General features: G+C 46.1%; 1 protein-coding gene across 8 annotated transcripts in view; it reads left to right on the forward strand.

The window, feature by feature from the left end:
- Tnrc6a (trinucleotide repeat containing adaptor 6A) overlaps positions 1–2,014 on the forward strand; it is a 160,352-nt gene extending 158,338 nt beyond the window's left edge. For all 8 annotated transcript variants that reach the window (XM_051192878.1, XM_051192876.1, XM_051192879.1 and 5 more), the window contains one exon: positions 6–2,014. In XM_051192878.1, coding sequence (XP_051048835.1) covers positions 6–381 — 376 coding nt within the window. In that variant the 3' untranslated portion in view covers positions 382–2,014. The remainder of the gene's footprint in view (positions 1–5) is intronic.
- Positions 2,015–16,385: the final 14,371 nt, after the last annotated feature.

The following is a 16,385-nucleotide window of genomic DNA, read 5'->3' on the forward strand; positions in this document are numbered from 1 at the left end:
TCTAGGTGTGTGCTGGGGAACACTACTATTCTCGCTGAGTTTGCCAGTGAAGAGGAGATCAGTCGCTTCTTTGCACAAAGTCAGTCTCTGACCCCTTCTCCTGGCTGGCAGTCTCTTGGGTCCAGCCAGAGCCGGCTGGGCTCCCTTGACTGTTCCCACTCATTCTCCAGCCGGACCGATCTCAATCACTGGAATGGTGCTGGGCTGTCGGGAACTAACTGTGGAGACCTTCACGGCACTTCCCTCTGGGGGACCCCACATTATTCCACAAGCCTGTGGGGTCCCCCAAGCAGCAGCGACCCCCGGGGAATTAGCAGCCCATCCCCCATTAATGCTTTTCTTTCTGTTGACCACCTGGGTGGGGGTGGAGAGTCCATGTAACCGCATAGGTATAGACGCAAACTGTGACCTCAAGATGAGAAGGAAAGGAGCACTAAGTTGGGCTCGCCGCCTGCAGCAGGGCCACCTGTGGGAACAGCTATTTCTGCACATTTTCCACTTTGTTTTCCCCAGAACATATCAGTTTGAATACTTGAATCATGCAGGCCAATATTATAATGTGAAAGGGTATCTATCTATTTACACTCCCAAATAGCGCCATACAGCTAACCGTGTGGAATGAGCTCACTTGTGTATTCATCATGTTTAGCCTTCGGATTCCTTCTCTCCTTCATTTCCATCCCCCACCCCCACCTTTTATTTTTATTTGTATTTTTTTGCAAAACCATTTTTGGGCTGATGTATGAGCTTTTACCTTTGCACTGAGTGATGTTCTCTCCGTCTAATCGGCAATATGGGGGGGGCAGCTGTTCCAGTGTAAATGTTTACTCAAGGATGTTCTTAAAGGCGAGCACTCTCTACTATGCCTCATGTTGCCTACCTTATTGTGGTATCGTGGAGTTTAAAAGATCAAGTTAAGATACTGACGTAGGATTCTTAATGAAAGTATTGCACCAGTTTTTTCATGTTGTAAAACTAAAGAATTTTCGCTCTACAGTTTGAGAAACTGTGGCCACCGCTGTGACCTGCAGCCCGCCTGCTGCCCAGGACGGGCCCTGCACTTTGAACAGGCTTTCCATGTTGTTTTGGAGGTTCCCACGGTGAACCTTCTTGTTTACAGATTTTTTTGTTTGTTTTTTGAGAAAAAAAAATGTTTACTCTTCCATCATTTAAAAAAAATTTAAAAGACAAAAAAAAAAAAAAAAGAGGAGGGTGGTTTAAAAGAAGCTTTCTATCTCTGGGAAAAAAGAGCAGCATTTGGCCATGTTCTTCTGTTTTCTACCCCTGTCCTAAATCAAAGAGCATGGTTCTCAGGAAACCAGTTCCCCGTCAAAAAAAAATCTTGTAGTTTCTTATAGGAAAAAGAAAACCCCGACTTTTAGCACTGATATTACGTATTGCTCTGTTCAAGAATTTTCTCTGCCAAAAAAAAAAAGAAAAAAAGAAAAAAAAGCGCTTTGAGCTGGAGTTGCCGTCTGCTTTCAGATGCTGTCCTTTATTAGTGAGTGATGATGGTTTGCTGATAATCGATCGCTAGGTGACTTTTTGTAACCCCATCAGTGGCTCTCATGTCTCTGCTCTCTTGTGACCGTGTTCATGTTTAACTGTTGTACCTTAAAGCCGAGATCAGTAACTATGCATACTGTAACCAAGACATTGGGCTTACAGAGTTGTTTGTTGTATAAAACAATTTTAAATGTTGTTGCAAACTAACGAGTTACACCATTTTAAAATTTCTTTCCTCCCCAGCTCCTGTTTTTTTGCCCACAAATGGTATTATAATGCTTGCTTAGTCAAAGAAGAGAGACTAAACAAGGGTAAACTTTTAACAGTACAGAATATGCCATCATTTCATTGCCTTGATTCTAACTGTTTGTGTCCTAAGATGCAAAAGAGGTCAGTGGCTTTTAACTGTTTACAAATAGGATGTGATTGTAAATGTACAGTTTGGTTGTGTTTGAATTATGAAATCTTCAGATAATAAACCATGACTTTTTTGGCTGCTCAACATTAATTGTCTCTTTTTTGTGAATTTATTTGTAGGCTCTTTTTATAATGAAAGTTACAAAGTTGCTGCACATGAGCCTTCTTCTCATAAAGCAGCAGATTAACAATGTAAGCAAACGTTTGAACATTTACCTGAACTTCTCCACAAGCACCCTGAGATAATGTGAGAACAGTGGAAGCTGTAGCTTGCTCCCTCCTCCCCGAGCATCTTTGGGAACTTGTTGCTCAAAGCTCTTCTGTGGCTTCACCTCCCCCACCATCTGTGCCCATCTCAAGCCTCAGCGGGACCATTCGGAACATGAAGCTTAGTGACTTGACAGCGTCCTAGTGTTAACCTCATACCTCTCACACAGTGGGGATGCCACCGCCATGCCCCTCGCTCCTCACTGCAGGAGCTCTAGGGCAGAACTGTGTCTGTATTCCAGTGTATGACTTCAAATCACGCTCCAGCTTGCCAGCTGTAAGCTAATGTCGGACACCGTAACCTAAGCAAATGTTCAGTGCATTCGGTGTGTATTGACGTCCATACTGGTTTTTCCAAAAACCAAAGGTAGCTTTGAAAAACCATGTGTGGAGATGTTTGGAACGTTAAGCTGAGTGACCTTTTGGGGCTTTGAGTAGTATATAACTGACTTCATAACTTCGTTAATTGTATTGTTAAAAGTGTTTGGGAGTTTTTTGCGCTTGTTATGTGGAAATAAAGTGTTTGATTTAAAAAAAAAAAATTTCAGTGGTTTTGGTATTTACCTCATTCTTAATAACTGCTCTATTCCCTTGTCGTTCTTCAGTCACTCTGAATCCCTCGCAGTTACCATACCTCATTCTTGGCCAACACTTCCCACAGACCTGTCTGCCAGATGACCTCAATCTCCTTGTGTTCTTTGGAAGTTAGCCTAACTCACTCAGTGCTCAGGCCTGGTGGAGTGTGCTCGCACCCAGCTGTGCTCTCTGCTCTACCCATCCCGAGCTGCCCTGCAGGCTTTCCTCCCAACGAGGCAGACCTTCTTAGACAAGGCCATTTCCCCTGTGCTTATTTGTCCCTAGCAAAGCAGTCCCCTCACATGTCTGTTTGCTGCAGGACCAAAATGTGCAGATACTCGATCACACCCCCAAACATCCACTGAGCTCACCTCTGACCTACCTTGTTGACATTGGAAGGCAACAGAAGCCCGGATGTCTGAGACATTGGCAGGTCAGACCACATGTAGGCTTGCGATAGACATGAAGATGGGGTTATGCCTCTGATGACTAGTGGCAGTGGTGCCAAGTAAGATTGGTGACATTCAGCAAAGTTCCACTCTGTTCTTGCTGATTGCTAGATCTGGGACCTTCTTGCTGAGCTAGAAACCAAAAAACTTGAGAGGCCCTGACATGACTAGGGTCTAGACCCCAATGGGATTCTGGGTAGCATTTAGAAGGTTCAGTGGGGGGGGGGGGGCTGAAGAGATGGCTCAGTGGTTAAGAACACTAGCTGGTCTTCAGGGGTTCTAAGTTCAATTCCCAGCAACCACATGATGGCTCACAACCATCTGAAATGAGATCTAGCACCCTCTTCTGGCCTGCAGGGATACATGCAGACAGAACATTGTATACATAATAATGTGAATAAAATCATTTAAAAAAAAAAGGTTCAGTGGGAGGGTCGCTGTGTATGGGGGATTCTATCCATGTATACACATGCTCTCATTCCTGAGTGCAGGAGCTCAGCCTTGAAGCAGCTCTGCTGTAGATAGCTGTGTTTCCCAGATTGTTCCCCAGCATCTCAACCAGTTAGGGAGAGGGAGAATATACCACTCCCCAGCTCCCCTGTGCTCTGGGTCCAGGCTCCTCCAACTTCCTAAGCTTTTATTTACTTATCCCATGCTTTCCCATAGACGTCTGAGGAAGATGCTGGGTGTGTTCCTCCATCACCCCACACCTTATCCTCACAAGACATGTCTCTCTTTTACATGGGCACAAGACAACTGACCTCACATTCGTTTACCCACCCCAGCCCCAGTTGAGCTTTAATTTTAGGTTCAACTGGATACAGATGTATAATTCTGCTCATGTTTCCATCTGAAAATACTGCTTTAAGTAGGCAGTAACACTGCTTTTTTTTTTTTTTTTTTTTTTTTTCACTGCTTTCTTTCAAAAGGTCCCAAGGACACTAGAATGGAGTAATGGGTTCCTTGTGCCTCACTTTAAGAGGCTGACTGTAGCAGGGCATGATGGTACACACCTTTAGTCCCACTTGGGAGGCAAAGGCAGGTAGGTTTCTGTGAGGTCAGCCTGGTCTACATAGAGAGACCCTCTCAAAGAAACAAAAACAAAACCACCTGATATGCAAGGTTGCAGGGCAGCTGACTGTTCAGGGGTTGATAGCTTTGAGCTTGCAGCTCAGGATGCCTTGTTCTGGCTAGTGGAATTGATCCACAGGCAGGAAGGCCATGTGAAGAGGCACTCAGGACAGTAAAGGAGAACGTCAACTTAAAACCCTATCTAGATGGGCCTGGATGGAGCAGCCTATAGCCATGCTTGCAGTGTGTGGGCCTCTGTGTTATCATCCGGGGTTTTAGTTCAGTTTGGGTTTTTAAACTTACTATTTTGTGTGTGGGTATTTTGCCTGTATGTGTATTTATGTACCATGTATGTGCACACATGTCTGGTGCCTGTGGAGGCTAGAAAAGAGTGTTGGGTCCCTTGGAACTAGAGTTAAACATGGTTGGGAGACACTGTGTGGGTGCTGGGTGTGTGGGTTCTGGGGATTGAACCCAGGTCCTCTGCAAGAAGTCAGTTCTCTTACCTGTTGAGCCATGGCTCCAGTCCAGGTTTTAATGAGTTTGGTTGTTTAAAAAAAAAAAAAAAAAAACTACTTTGCAAAGGAAAGCTGATGACACCTGACTGGGCCAGGGCTCTGAGGCAGGAGCCATGCTTCTCTGTCCTGCCTGCCTGTGAGGAGCGCTAGTGTGCTGGTCCCATGTCTCACTTCATAGGGCACAAGGTTTCAAAGCTCTGTTAGTTCTTTGCCCTGACCCACAGGGCAGCCAACCACGAACCGGGAAACACCTAGAAGAAAATGAGGGGCAAGGGATACGAAGAATGGACAGCAAGACAATATTCTGATCAAACTGACAAATTTTATTTTCTCAGGGGAGGCTTATATAGGACCGTGGGCAGGATGTGAACAGAGTTTGCACGTAGCCAGGGCATGGGCACTGGCATGTAGGCAGAGAGGGTCAGTAGAAGGAATGCCCTAAGTTGTTTGGCTAACCTATAATTGGCTGTAAATTGCAACAGGAGAGATAGCCCTGAGCTATTCTTTAGCTGGGTGTGAAACTGCCAGCCTGTACCTTGGAATGTTCTGCTAAACATCCTATTTATTTCTTTAAGAGACCTGAGGTTGCAAGGATGGTGATGGTCCCCAACAGTTCTTCAGGCTGTCACCTGGGTTCCAGCTTTCTGTCTGCTGCTTCCTGCAGGAGAATCCCCAGGCCCAGTCTTACTCCCCATATTCCTGGCATACCAACAGCCCGATCATTGGCTCCATGACAGATCCTGGTGGTAATAGAACGTTTGGTGTCTTGAGTGCTTTAGTTGATAGTGCAATGTACACAAATGATGAGATGGTCACATCAGCTGTGGGGATGTACACACAGCTGTGAACATCTGGATAAGGTCAGCGGACTGACTGGATGACAACTTCTAGTCGTGACATTGTACAGTGATGGATGTCACCATTGAGGAAAACTTGAAAGTCATTGAGATTATTTCTACCAGCTGCATGTGGATCTACAGATATAATTAAAATTTTTCAATTAAAACATGTAAATTAGGGCTGGAGAGATGGCTCAGCAGTTAAGAGCATTGGCTGCTCTTCCAGAGGTCCTGAGTTCAATTCCCAGCAACTGCATGGTTCTCACAACCAACTGTAATGAGATCTGGTGTGCTTTTCTAGCCCGCAGGGATACAGGCAGCCAGAACACTGTATACAAAATAAATAAGTGATTTTTTAAAAAAGTGTAAACTGGAGGATGAGGAGATGGCTTAGTGGGTAAGTTGCTTGCTGTGTAGTCATGAAGAACTGAGTTCAGTTCCCCTGCACCCACCTAAAATCTTGGCTGGGGCTGTGTGCTCCAGCAATCCCAGTACTGAGGAGCAGACAGGGGATCCTAGGCACTTGCCCAGTCAGCCAGTCTAGCAGAATTAGTGAGCTCCAGACTTGGGTGAGAGACTGTCAAGAAATAAGGAGAACGAGGCTGACAAATGGTTCAGTATGTTTAAAAAACAAACAAACAAAAGAAAAGCCCTTGCAAAACCTGATGACCTGAGTTCTTCAGTTTCTGGAGATCACATAAAAGTGTAAAGAGGCAACCAAGGCCACAGTGTAGTCTTCTGACTGCCACACAAATGCCCCACCCTTGCCTTATCCACATACACAAAATAATAGATGAGAGAAGCTAGATAGTAACAGGGAGATACCAAAACTTGACCTCTGAGCTTCACAGTCTCCACACCCATATACTCAGGCACCACACACTCATGCACCCCACACACGCACACTCATACACCATACATTCACACACACACACACACACACACATTCACACACACACACACATTCACACACACACACACACTTAAGGCACTGGGGAGAAAATAAAAATATTTTTTTCCTTTTTATTTTAATTATACACACACACACACCACGGGTGTTTGGCCTGCATGTGTGAATGTGCACCACAAGCAACTGGTGCTCAAGGAGGCCTGAAGAGGGAGTCAGATCCCGGGGGACTGGAGTTACAGGTGGCTGTGAGCTGCCTTGTGGGTGCTGGGAATTGAACCTGGGTCCTCTGAAAGTGCTTTTAACCACTGACCCATCTCTTCAGCCCCCAAATAAATATTCTTAAATTGGGTCTTGCTTTTAAGGCGAACCAAATTTTAGAAACCTCTTAAGTAGGGCTGGAGCTATGACTCAGCAGTTAAGAGAATTGACTGCTCCAGCAGAAGACTCAAGTTCAGTCCCTAACACCCACATGACAACTCACAACCATCTGTAACTAGTCCCAGGGGAATGTATACTTACTTCTTCTGACCTCTGAGGACACCAGGCAAGCACATGGTACACATATACACACACGGGCACTCACACACACACCTATAAACAAGAGTAAATCTTAAAAATAAATAAAAGCTCTTATGTACAACCCTGAGTGTCCAGAGTGAGGGAGCAGGCCAGGGAAGAGCTCTCACCACATGCCAGTTCCTAGCCTTGGGAGCTGCCTCTGGTTCTTGGCTGATGAGGCTTTGGAGATGGAACTGCCTGAGGTGACAATCTCAGCAGGCCACTTGCACAGCCCAGCCCTGTGCAGCATCATCAACCCCAAGTGTTTTCCTCTCAAGAGTCTGACAGGGCCTTGTCAGCCTCCCACTGTGCCCACCCTACAACATCCTCTCTGCCTCTCTGCCACCACAGCCCTGTTTCTGTGTTAACATTCAGCTGCTTGCATTTTAAAAATAATTTTCACACAGTAAACTGCCAGAACTAAGAACACGGATTTAGATATAAAGCCTGGCTCACCTGCCCACAGAGTCGACACCACGGTCAAGATGGCATCTGACTTTCTTTAGCAATTGGGGAGAACCAGTCCCTCACACCAGCTCAGAAGCCAGGCCTTCCAAGGTTGTCTCCCGGCATCTGCAGCAACCTCTCCCTCCTAACTCAGGACATTGTTCTTGCCTGACCTGGACCACTCTAATCCCAACTGCATAGCTGGCTGCCTCCTGACCCCACCACAGGCCCAGATGCTTAGGGAACCCTTCATGGAACTCCAGTGCAATGTTCCTCTCAACTAGAGTAATTTTGTTCCCATCCATCCTGGGACATTTGGCCACATCTAAGACCTTGTTAATGGAGATGAGTGAGCCCCCTTCCCCACCAACAATGAGAACCTAAATGCTGATAAACTTAGAATGCATCAGGCAGCCTCAAGACAGCCCACAATGTTGAGGACAGCAGCCTCAGTCCAGCATTCACCAGCTCTCCGCATCCCTGACAGGCCAGTATGCCATCCATCAGCTCCAAATGCAATGAGAATGACAGTGGGATTCCCAGCTGCCAAGCCTTCCAGATGTGCCCTGATCTTACCATGGCATGGAGGTCCTGTGCAATCTGCTCCTATAGTGGACCACTGGCTGCTTGGCCACCTGTTCATGCCCTCAAAGCTCCTAGCCCTTTCTTCTCTTCTCTATTTACCTTCAGGTTTCCTGGCAACTTTCCTGGCTCCAACACAGTTCCCTGTGTAAGAGATGGGGGGGGGGGCAGCTACAGCCAGCAAGATCTAAGAGGCACACATTCACAAGATAACCTGCCTGCACATTCCAGAAAGGACCTCCACCCTGGAGACAGGCAACAGGAAATTAAAAGAATAAGGTCAGGAAATTTTGTTTGTTTGTTTTCCTTTTTGTACTTTTGAGATAGGTTCTTACTGTGTAGCCCCTGGCTAACCTCAAACACACAATCCTCTGGCTGCAGCTTCTTGAGTGCTGGGATTATGGGAATGTGCCACTGCTCTGGTTAGAGACCACTCTTAATGAACTGGGTAGAAAAAGGTGGGCATCTGCTGGGGTGGCCTGGCCCTTTGTCCTCTGACCTCCCATTCCTTGCAATTCATGTGTTAGAAACTTGATCCTATTCTCATATGTTAATGGTACTTGGAGAAAGCCTTTGGATGGTGTAGAAAACCAATCCATGCATAGCCTAATGGATTAATGGGCTATGGAGGGTGGCTGTGTTATAAATGCAAGCTCTCCCCAGAAAGCTTTCTCTGTCTCCACTGGTGGTAGGACACAGCACGAAGACCCTTGCCAGATGCCAAATACAAGTCAGCACCAAGCTCTTGGAATTCTCAGCCTTCAGAACCGTGAGCTAAATAAACCCCTGTTTGTTTGTTTTTTTATTTTTTTATAAGTTGCACAACTTCAGATATTTTGTGACAGCAACAGAAAATAGACCAAGGAAGCAGGCAAGCAGGGAGAGAGAGGGGACCAGAAGAGCTGGGAGCCTTCCCTTCTGTTCTGAGTGCTGGGGTGGAGTCCCTGAGGAAGCTAGGTGGGAGGGTCATAGGATGTGAGTGAAGGAAGTAGGGAAAGAGGTGGGGCCAGAAACTGCACCGGTACCCTGTGTGCCTTGACAGAAACAGTTAGATCATTCAGAACCCACCCTCCAAGAGGAGCAGAGGGAGTGGCTGGGAAAATGCCAGAACAGAGTTCTGAAAGCCAAAGTCAAGGGGAGGAGGCAGAAGCAGGAAGCTTCCTGTCAAGGAAAAGGAATTTCAAAGTCAGTGAGAGTCTTCCAAGGCTAATTTTGTGTGTTAGCTGGGTGAAGCTATGGTATGCAAATATTTGATCATCATTATTCTGAATGTTTCTGTGAGGCTATACTTAGGTCTGATGAACATTTAAAACTGAAGAGTGTGATCCACAATGTTTGTTCTATTGAATCAATAGAAGATTCAATAGAACAAAATAGTGACTGACCTCTGGCAAGTAGATGGCCAGCGACTGAATGGCAATCAGCTTTTCCAGAATCACCAGCCTGCCCATAGTCTACCTGCAAATTTTGCACTTACTAACCTCTATAAGCACATCAGTCTATTCCTCAAGGCCAACAGGAAGACACCTCCCTCCCAAGACCCAATGTACACACACACACACACACACACACACGGTAGAAAGAAAGAGAGAAAGAAATTCAACAAAAGAAACCAATCAATAAATAACACAAGCTTACAAAAAAGATTGAGGTATTAAAAAAAAAAGAAGCCCACTGGGTGATAGTGGCATACGCCTTTAATCTCAGCACTTAGGAGGCAGAGGCAGGAGGATCTTGTGAGTTTGAGGCCAGCCTGGTCTATAGAGCAAGTTACAGGATATCCAGGGCTACACAAAGAAACCCTGTCTTGAAAAACCAAAACCAAAACAAGCAAAATTAACAACAAACAAACAAAAAGCCCAGCACCCTACTCCAAGAACATTTATTTATTAGAAAGACCTTAGCTGGACCTTAGTGGTAGTTAGTGCTCGCCTTTAATCTTAGCACTCAGGATGTTTCCATAACTGGAATCTCCCAGTATGTAGGTGGCTAGGTCTGGCTTCTTTCAAGGAGTTGGTCCAGGTTCCAATGTTGGTGCCCATTCTTTTTCATGCCCTACCAGTACTCTTTAGCACACTGTAGCCAGCCAGCCATCCGTGTTGGCGTTTCAGTACCTTCCTCTCTGGAGCTGTTAAGGACGGAGCTTCTGTAAATATTCCTGTGTAGTTTTGTGTGAAACGTCAGTTTTCCAAGAGAAGGGTGGGGGTCTGTTCTTCACCCCTCCTCCCAGTACCTGCTATTGCAAATGGAGGCACAGCGAGCACGTGTGTGACTTTGTGATGGGCACTCCGTTGTTCCAAGTCTCAGCTTCCTCCACTGGAGATATGTGCAACCACTTGTGCACTGTGCTAAAGCTCTGAACACCAAAGACTTTTTAGTAAATTTGTGTTCAACCTATGTGGTACAAAGTTGACTTGGTGGAGTCTCTGTGAAGGTTGTTACTTTTTTTGGTGCTGAGGGTGCAGTTCAGCGCTTTGCACGTGATAAACATTATCACCAAACCACAGCCCAGACTTATTCATAGGCTTTATTTTTCCTGTAAAAAGTTCTGCCTGGGGAGGGGGAGATGGCACAGTGAGGAAGAGAGCTTGCTGTGCAAGCATGAGGACCCAAGTTTAAATCTCCAGTAGCTCTGTAAACAAAGCCAGGCATGATCACATGCAACTGTAACCCCAGTGCCACAGGGCATGGAGACAGGAGGCTGACCAGATTTAGTGGCCATCAGCCTGGCTGAAAAAGTCAACCTCCAGGTTCAGTGAGAAACCTTGTAGAGGACTCGTGCACCGGCCCAAGCATGCACACTTGCACACATTAGATACAAAACATTAAAAATGTTTTAATGAATAAATAGGTTAAAAATAAAAAGTCCTGTTCTCAGCTGGAAACATGGCTGTGTTCACTTCTAGAGAATTACCCTAGATGCTACTAGTGTTAGTTAAAAAGCAAGAAGAACAATGTGTGCCTCCCTGCTCCCCTATAACAATGCCACTTGAGCCAGGCTAAGTCTGCCTGCTATGCAGTATTCTAGTAATTGAGACAGGTTTTGCAAGAGTTTGTTGGCCAGGCAGCCAAACGCGGAAGCAGGAGACCCAACCCTCTCATGCTTCTCCCCCAAAACAAGCTCTCCCGAGTGGACAGAATTGAGAAGCAGGTAATTGATGGTGAGGCAAAGGTGACTAGAGATGGATACTCTGGCCCTGTGCAAGCATCTTCCACCATAGCTCTTCAAGGGACCCCTGTTCAGAAAACAGCAGCATCAGCATACTTCAAGGATAGGGTTTTGGGCCTTTGAAGTTAAAATGTCACCATTGGACACCTGCGAAGGCCAATATCAAGGGTCAGTGGACTTGACAAGAGTGCCTGAGAAGTAACCTGAGTTAACTGTTATCATCATAACCCATTTGAGAGATGCTATCTATAGCAGAACTAGCAGGAGATTATATCACACAGTGCACATGGGAGCACACACACACACACACACACACACACACACACACACACATACACACACACAGGTTTTTTATTTGGGCTGCCTGCTCACAAAAAAAAAAAACCCACAGATATTTATTAATTGTGAAAATTCAGCCTATAGCTTAGGCTTGTCCCACTAGCTTTTACAATTTAAATTAACCCATTCATATTAACCCACATTTTGCCTTTTCTTCCATCTTGTACCTCCTGTTTCCTCTCTGTGTCTTTTGGTGACCCCACATTTCTTCTTCCCAGAGCTCTCTGTCCCTAGAAGTCCCACCTAACCTCTTCCTGTTGACCATTCATCTCTTTATTAAACCAATCACAGTGACACATCTTCACACAGTGTAAAGGAATATTCTATAACACATACACATAAACACATACATACATATAAACACACACATACACATATACACACATACATATACACATAAACATACACACACATGCACACAACATATACACACATATACATACACATAAAGACACACATACATAAACATACACACACACACACACACACACTTTCCCTTCTTTTGATTCAGAGGGCCTTGTGCTTACAAGGCAAACATTACAAACTGGCTGCATCCCCAATCCCAAATTAATGATTGTTAAAGTCAACTAAGAGCAATTAAAGCCAGGAAGTTTGTTTCAATTTCTCCTCTGTTTGTGTAAGAAAGGAGGCATGAAATCCTGAGTTTTCCACATCTGGTCTGGAGAATTTGTGATCAATGTCAAGGCAAGGTGAAGGCATGGCTGTGAGGAGCAGCCATTGACTTGAGCCTTCGGTTTGTGAGGTGTGAAGATGCACTGTCCTGACAGGATTCATGGAGGCATGGTGTGGTGTGTGAATGACAATGGCCCCCATAGGCTCACATATTTGAATACTTGGTCTCCAGTTGGAACTGTTTGGAAAGATGAGGAGGTGTGGCCTTGTTGGAAGACATGCGTCACTGGGGTGGGCTCTGAAGTTTCCAAAGCCCACACTGTCTCCAGTTAGCTCCCTCTGCTTTGTGCTTGTGAATCAGATATGAGCTATCAGCTATCACGTGCACATATCACAGCCAGTGCCACGTCGTCCTGCATGCTGCCATGTCCCACCATGATGACAATAGACTGAACCTCTGAACTGTAAGCCGCCACTTCAGTGAAATGTCTTCCTTTATAAGAGTCGCTGTGACAGACTGCAACCCTCTGGAACTGTGTCCACAAATAATTCTTTCTTTTATAAGCTGCAGTTTTCACGGTGTCTTGTCACAGCAATAGAAAAGTAACTGAGGCACATAGCAAATCTGTGGCAGGATTTACGATGGACAGTAGAATACCAAGCCACCCAAAAGCTACACAAGCCAGGGCCTTTGGAAGTTTAAAGTGCCTGTCCCAAAGCCACCTGACTAGCAAGAGCTAGGACTTCTGTGTGATTTCACAACCGCCCAAAGAGCTCCTGTGGAGGCAATTCATGCCCCACTGGCAGATAGACAGTGGCAAAACCACCTGGGGACAGTTTGGTTGTTTCTGAAACAAACACATACTGACCACAGATTCCAGCTGCTTCCCTCCCCAGTCCTTACTGAGAGAAAAGATGTGTGGACATGAAGGTGCCTACTGTTGCTCATAGCCCTCTGAATCCAGAGAAGCCAATTCCAGCGTCCGTTAGTGTAGTAGCTGCTGAACAGGCTGTGGTGTATACAACTGCTGATCCAGGCAACAGGAACAAGTGTGGAAATACTTATGCAAGCAAGCCCCAAAGTGTGCAGAGCATCTGTAAAGGCATCGGACAAAATCAGGGGTTATTTTGGGGGTGGAGGCTTGGGGAGGGGACCAGCATTCGGACACAAAAGGGACAATGGCTGTTATCTTGCAGTGATGATGGTTTTAAGTACATGAAGAATCCTCCAGACTTGTATTTTCAGTGTGTATGATTGTCAGCCTCCAGAGAACCATAGATTTATTATTTCATTTGACTATCTCAATTAGTCAGTTAACTAATTACTTACTTATCTATCTATTTATTGTGTCTATGTGACTTGGGATGGCTTGAGCAGATTAGTCCTCTTCCACATAGGGGTAGAGAATGGAATTCAGGTCATCAGACTTGGTAGCAAGAGCCTTTACTGAAACATCTCGCTGGTCTTGGTTTTTATTTTTTTTAATTTATTTTTGTTGCTTTACCTTGAAAGAGGGTAATGACTGATTGATATATGTGTGAGCACAGGTGAATGTGGGTGGCTTGTCCTGTCGGGAAGTGTGATGTTGTGCTCTCCCTGTGACTAAGGAATCAGTTGCAAAATTTTTTCCTCTGGGACCCACTTTTCCTGTAAGTAGAGGAAGCAGCCACTGGGGGGAGCACCGAGATGCTGTCTTCCAGGGGGAAAAAAGATCAGCAACCTTGTTTAGAAGAGATTAGTGTGGGCTTTCCCTCGTGTTCCAACTTGATGATACTCATAAATTTCCACCCTGGAGAACACAACAATCTCACGTGTTTGACCCGGCTGACAGGAAAGTGGATCACCTCACTCCTTTAATGCCCATGGACTCAAATGGCCAGAGCTTGTTACTGCTATGGACTACAAGCTTAGGTTGGAGGTCACCACCAGAATCTTCAAGAGGAGTGGATTCACCACAGCGACCTGGACTGCTGCAGTCACTGTCTCTGGTTGCCTGATGTAAGTGGTCCAGAGATCCATTGGGAACTCATTCTCCATTCTGGAGGGTTAGTTTCATCCACTGGGACCAAAGTATCACTTTGTCACTCACCCATCACAGCTAAGGGCTGGAAGTCACCGCTGTGCTGTATAGCCTGTCTCCAAGGCCCATACCAAGTATGAGTGCGTTCCACTGGGCACAGTGTCACACAAACAGTAAGGCTATGACTTACTGTCCTTGTTGTGACTGCCGTGTCCCCAGCTCTGTTACTGGAGAAGAGGGCACTGTTCAAAGAAGCCAGCAGTGCTTGCTGCCAGAGGGGACCACTTAAATAAACCATGGTGCACCCAGAAACTGGAATGCTCAGACACCAGACAGTGAAGTCCATCTATGGAGATGACAGTAAGGTTCTATTTTTTTATTGGGGGGGGGTGGGGAAATATTATCAGTGAGCCACATTGTCCCTCCAATAACGGAGTCTTAGAAAGCATACTGGGGTGGGGTGGGGTGGGGTAGGGGCAGGTACTGCCAGGGGCAGTTTGGTCTCAGGGCAGAGTGTGTAATTGGAAAGAGATCCAGATGAGATGATGAAGAACAAGCTGCCTCAGAAGGGACTCAGGATATCTGATGTCAGGGGTCAGGTGGATGGAGCCACACCACACCAGGAGCAGGTTAAAGCCACACCCGACCATGCTCATCCAGTTAATGCTCATCCAAGCCAGTGAGGAAAGCTGTGGGTCTGTTGACTTGTCTGTACAGCACACTCTCCCATTTCTAGAAACTCCAAACTGGTTTCCTTCTAGGAACAAGAGCACATTGGGTCCCTTTGCTGTGATTGGTGCATAGTTGAGCATATGGCCCAATGGAAACCAATGAGTGTCTGGCCAAGGAAGTTAGGCCTGTAGTCAAATCTGTTAAGGAATCTCTGCTCCCTACTGGCCTTGAACTTTTGAGGAAGTCGCCAGAACTTTTCAAGATCCTGATGTTTGCTAGAGAGTGAAGATAAGATGAAGCTCAGCCTGAGAAGAGACACTGAGGCTGCCATCCGAGTGACTGGAGTCTGCGGGACTTCGGAGCCAGCCTCTTTTGCTCAAACTAGTTTGAACGGCGTGGCTCACTCACCTGTGCCAACTAATAAAAACACATAGGGCACTGCTGCAATACCCCCGGTGAATGGGGGCAAAACATTGTTAATTTTTTTCTAAAACTTTATTTTGCAAGAGCAGACAACTAGACCCAGAGACTCTTTCCTCTTAGAAATGCATTAACTTTTTACTGCTTGGAAGTAGAATTGTACCTGTGGGAGAGTAACCTCACAGTGTGGCCATGTGTGGTTCCTCCTGCAGTAGCAGGAGGCTACTTAAGGCAAATTTCAGCAATAAAGAGATGTTATACACCAAAGAACTCCAGTAATGATTTTTTGCTGGGGGAGGGGCAGGGTGGGGAGGGATGGGCGGATGTGCAGGTGGGGCCACCCCACTAAGGTCCAGGCAGGGTTAGCCAAGGGCTGGTGACCCACCTACAGCTTAGCGTTTTCAGAAAGCAGTCGTTTGTTGGAGTCTGGGGAAGCTGCAGCCTCAGAGGGCTGAGGCCCCTAGCAGAAGTTGGGGAGGCAGAATGGAAGCCAGGGTGGCCCCACCTTCCGCTGTCAGGGACGGGGAGAGCCATTGGGAATCCACTTCTTACTGCTTCCTGTGGATGTAGGCTGTTGTAATGGTGAGAACGGCAGCATTCAGAGGGCACTGGCACTGGTGTGGTGATGTACACTTGTCATCAGGAGGCTAAGCCAGGAGGAAGACACAATCAAGGCCAGCTTAGGCAACATTGCAAGCTCCAGGCTAGACTGGGCAACCTAGTGAGACTGCCTGAAAACTAACACAAAACTGACAATACAGGGCTACGGTATAACTTATGACCTATGACTATTACAAGAATTTGCTTCTTCCAGTCAAAGGTAGAGAAGGCACACACTGGGAATGACTGTGGTGTCATCAGGTGCCACACAGGCAAGTGACGCTTCCCTGAGTGTGGCTGAGGGTCCCGTATCTGAACTTCCTATGGGGTGGGGGAACAGGCCTGGACCCGAGTGTTTTGAGTTGTCATGATTGTACCTGAGAGGTTCAGG

Source organism: Phodopus roborovskii, unplaced genomic scaffold (genome assembly GCF_943737965.1).
Source record: "Phodopus roborovskii unplaced genomic scaffold, PHOROB, whole genome shotgun sequence".
In the NCBI taxonomy this organism is placed as follows: domain Eukaryota; kingdom Metazoa; phylum Chordata; class Mammalia; order Rodentia; family Cricetidae; genus Phodopus; species Phodopus roborovskii.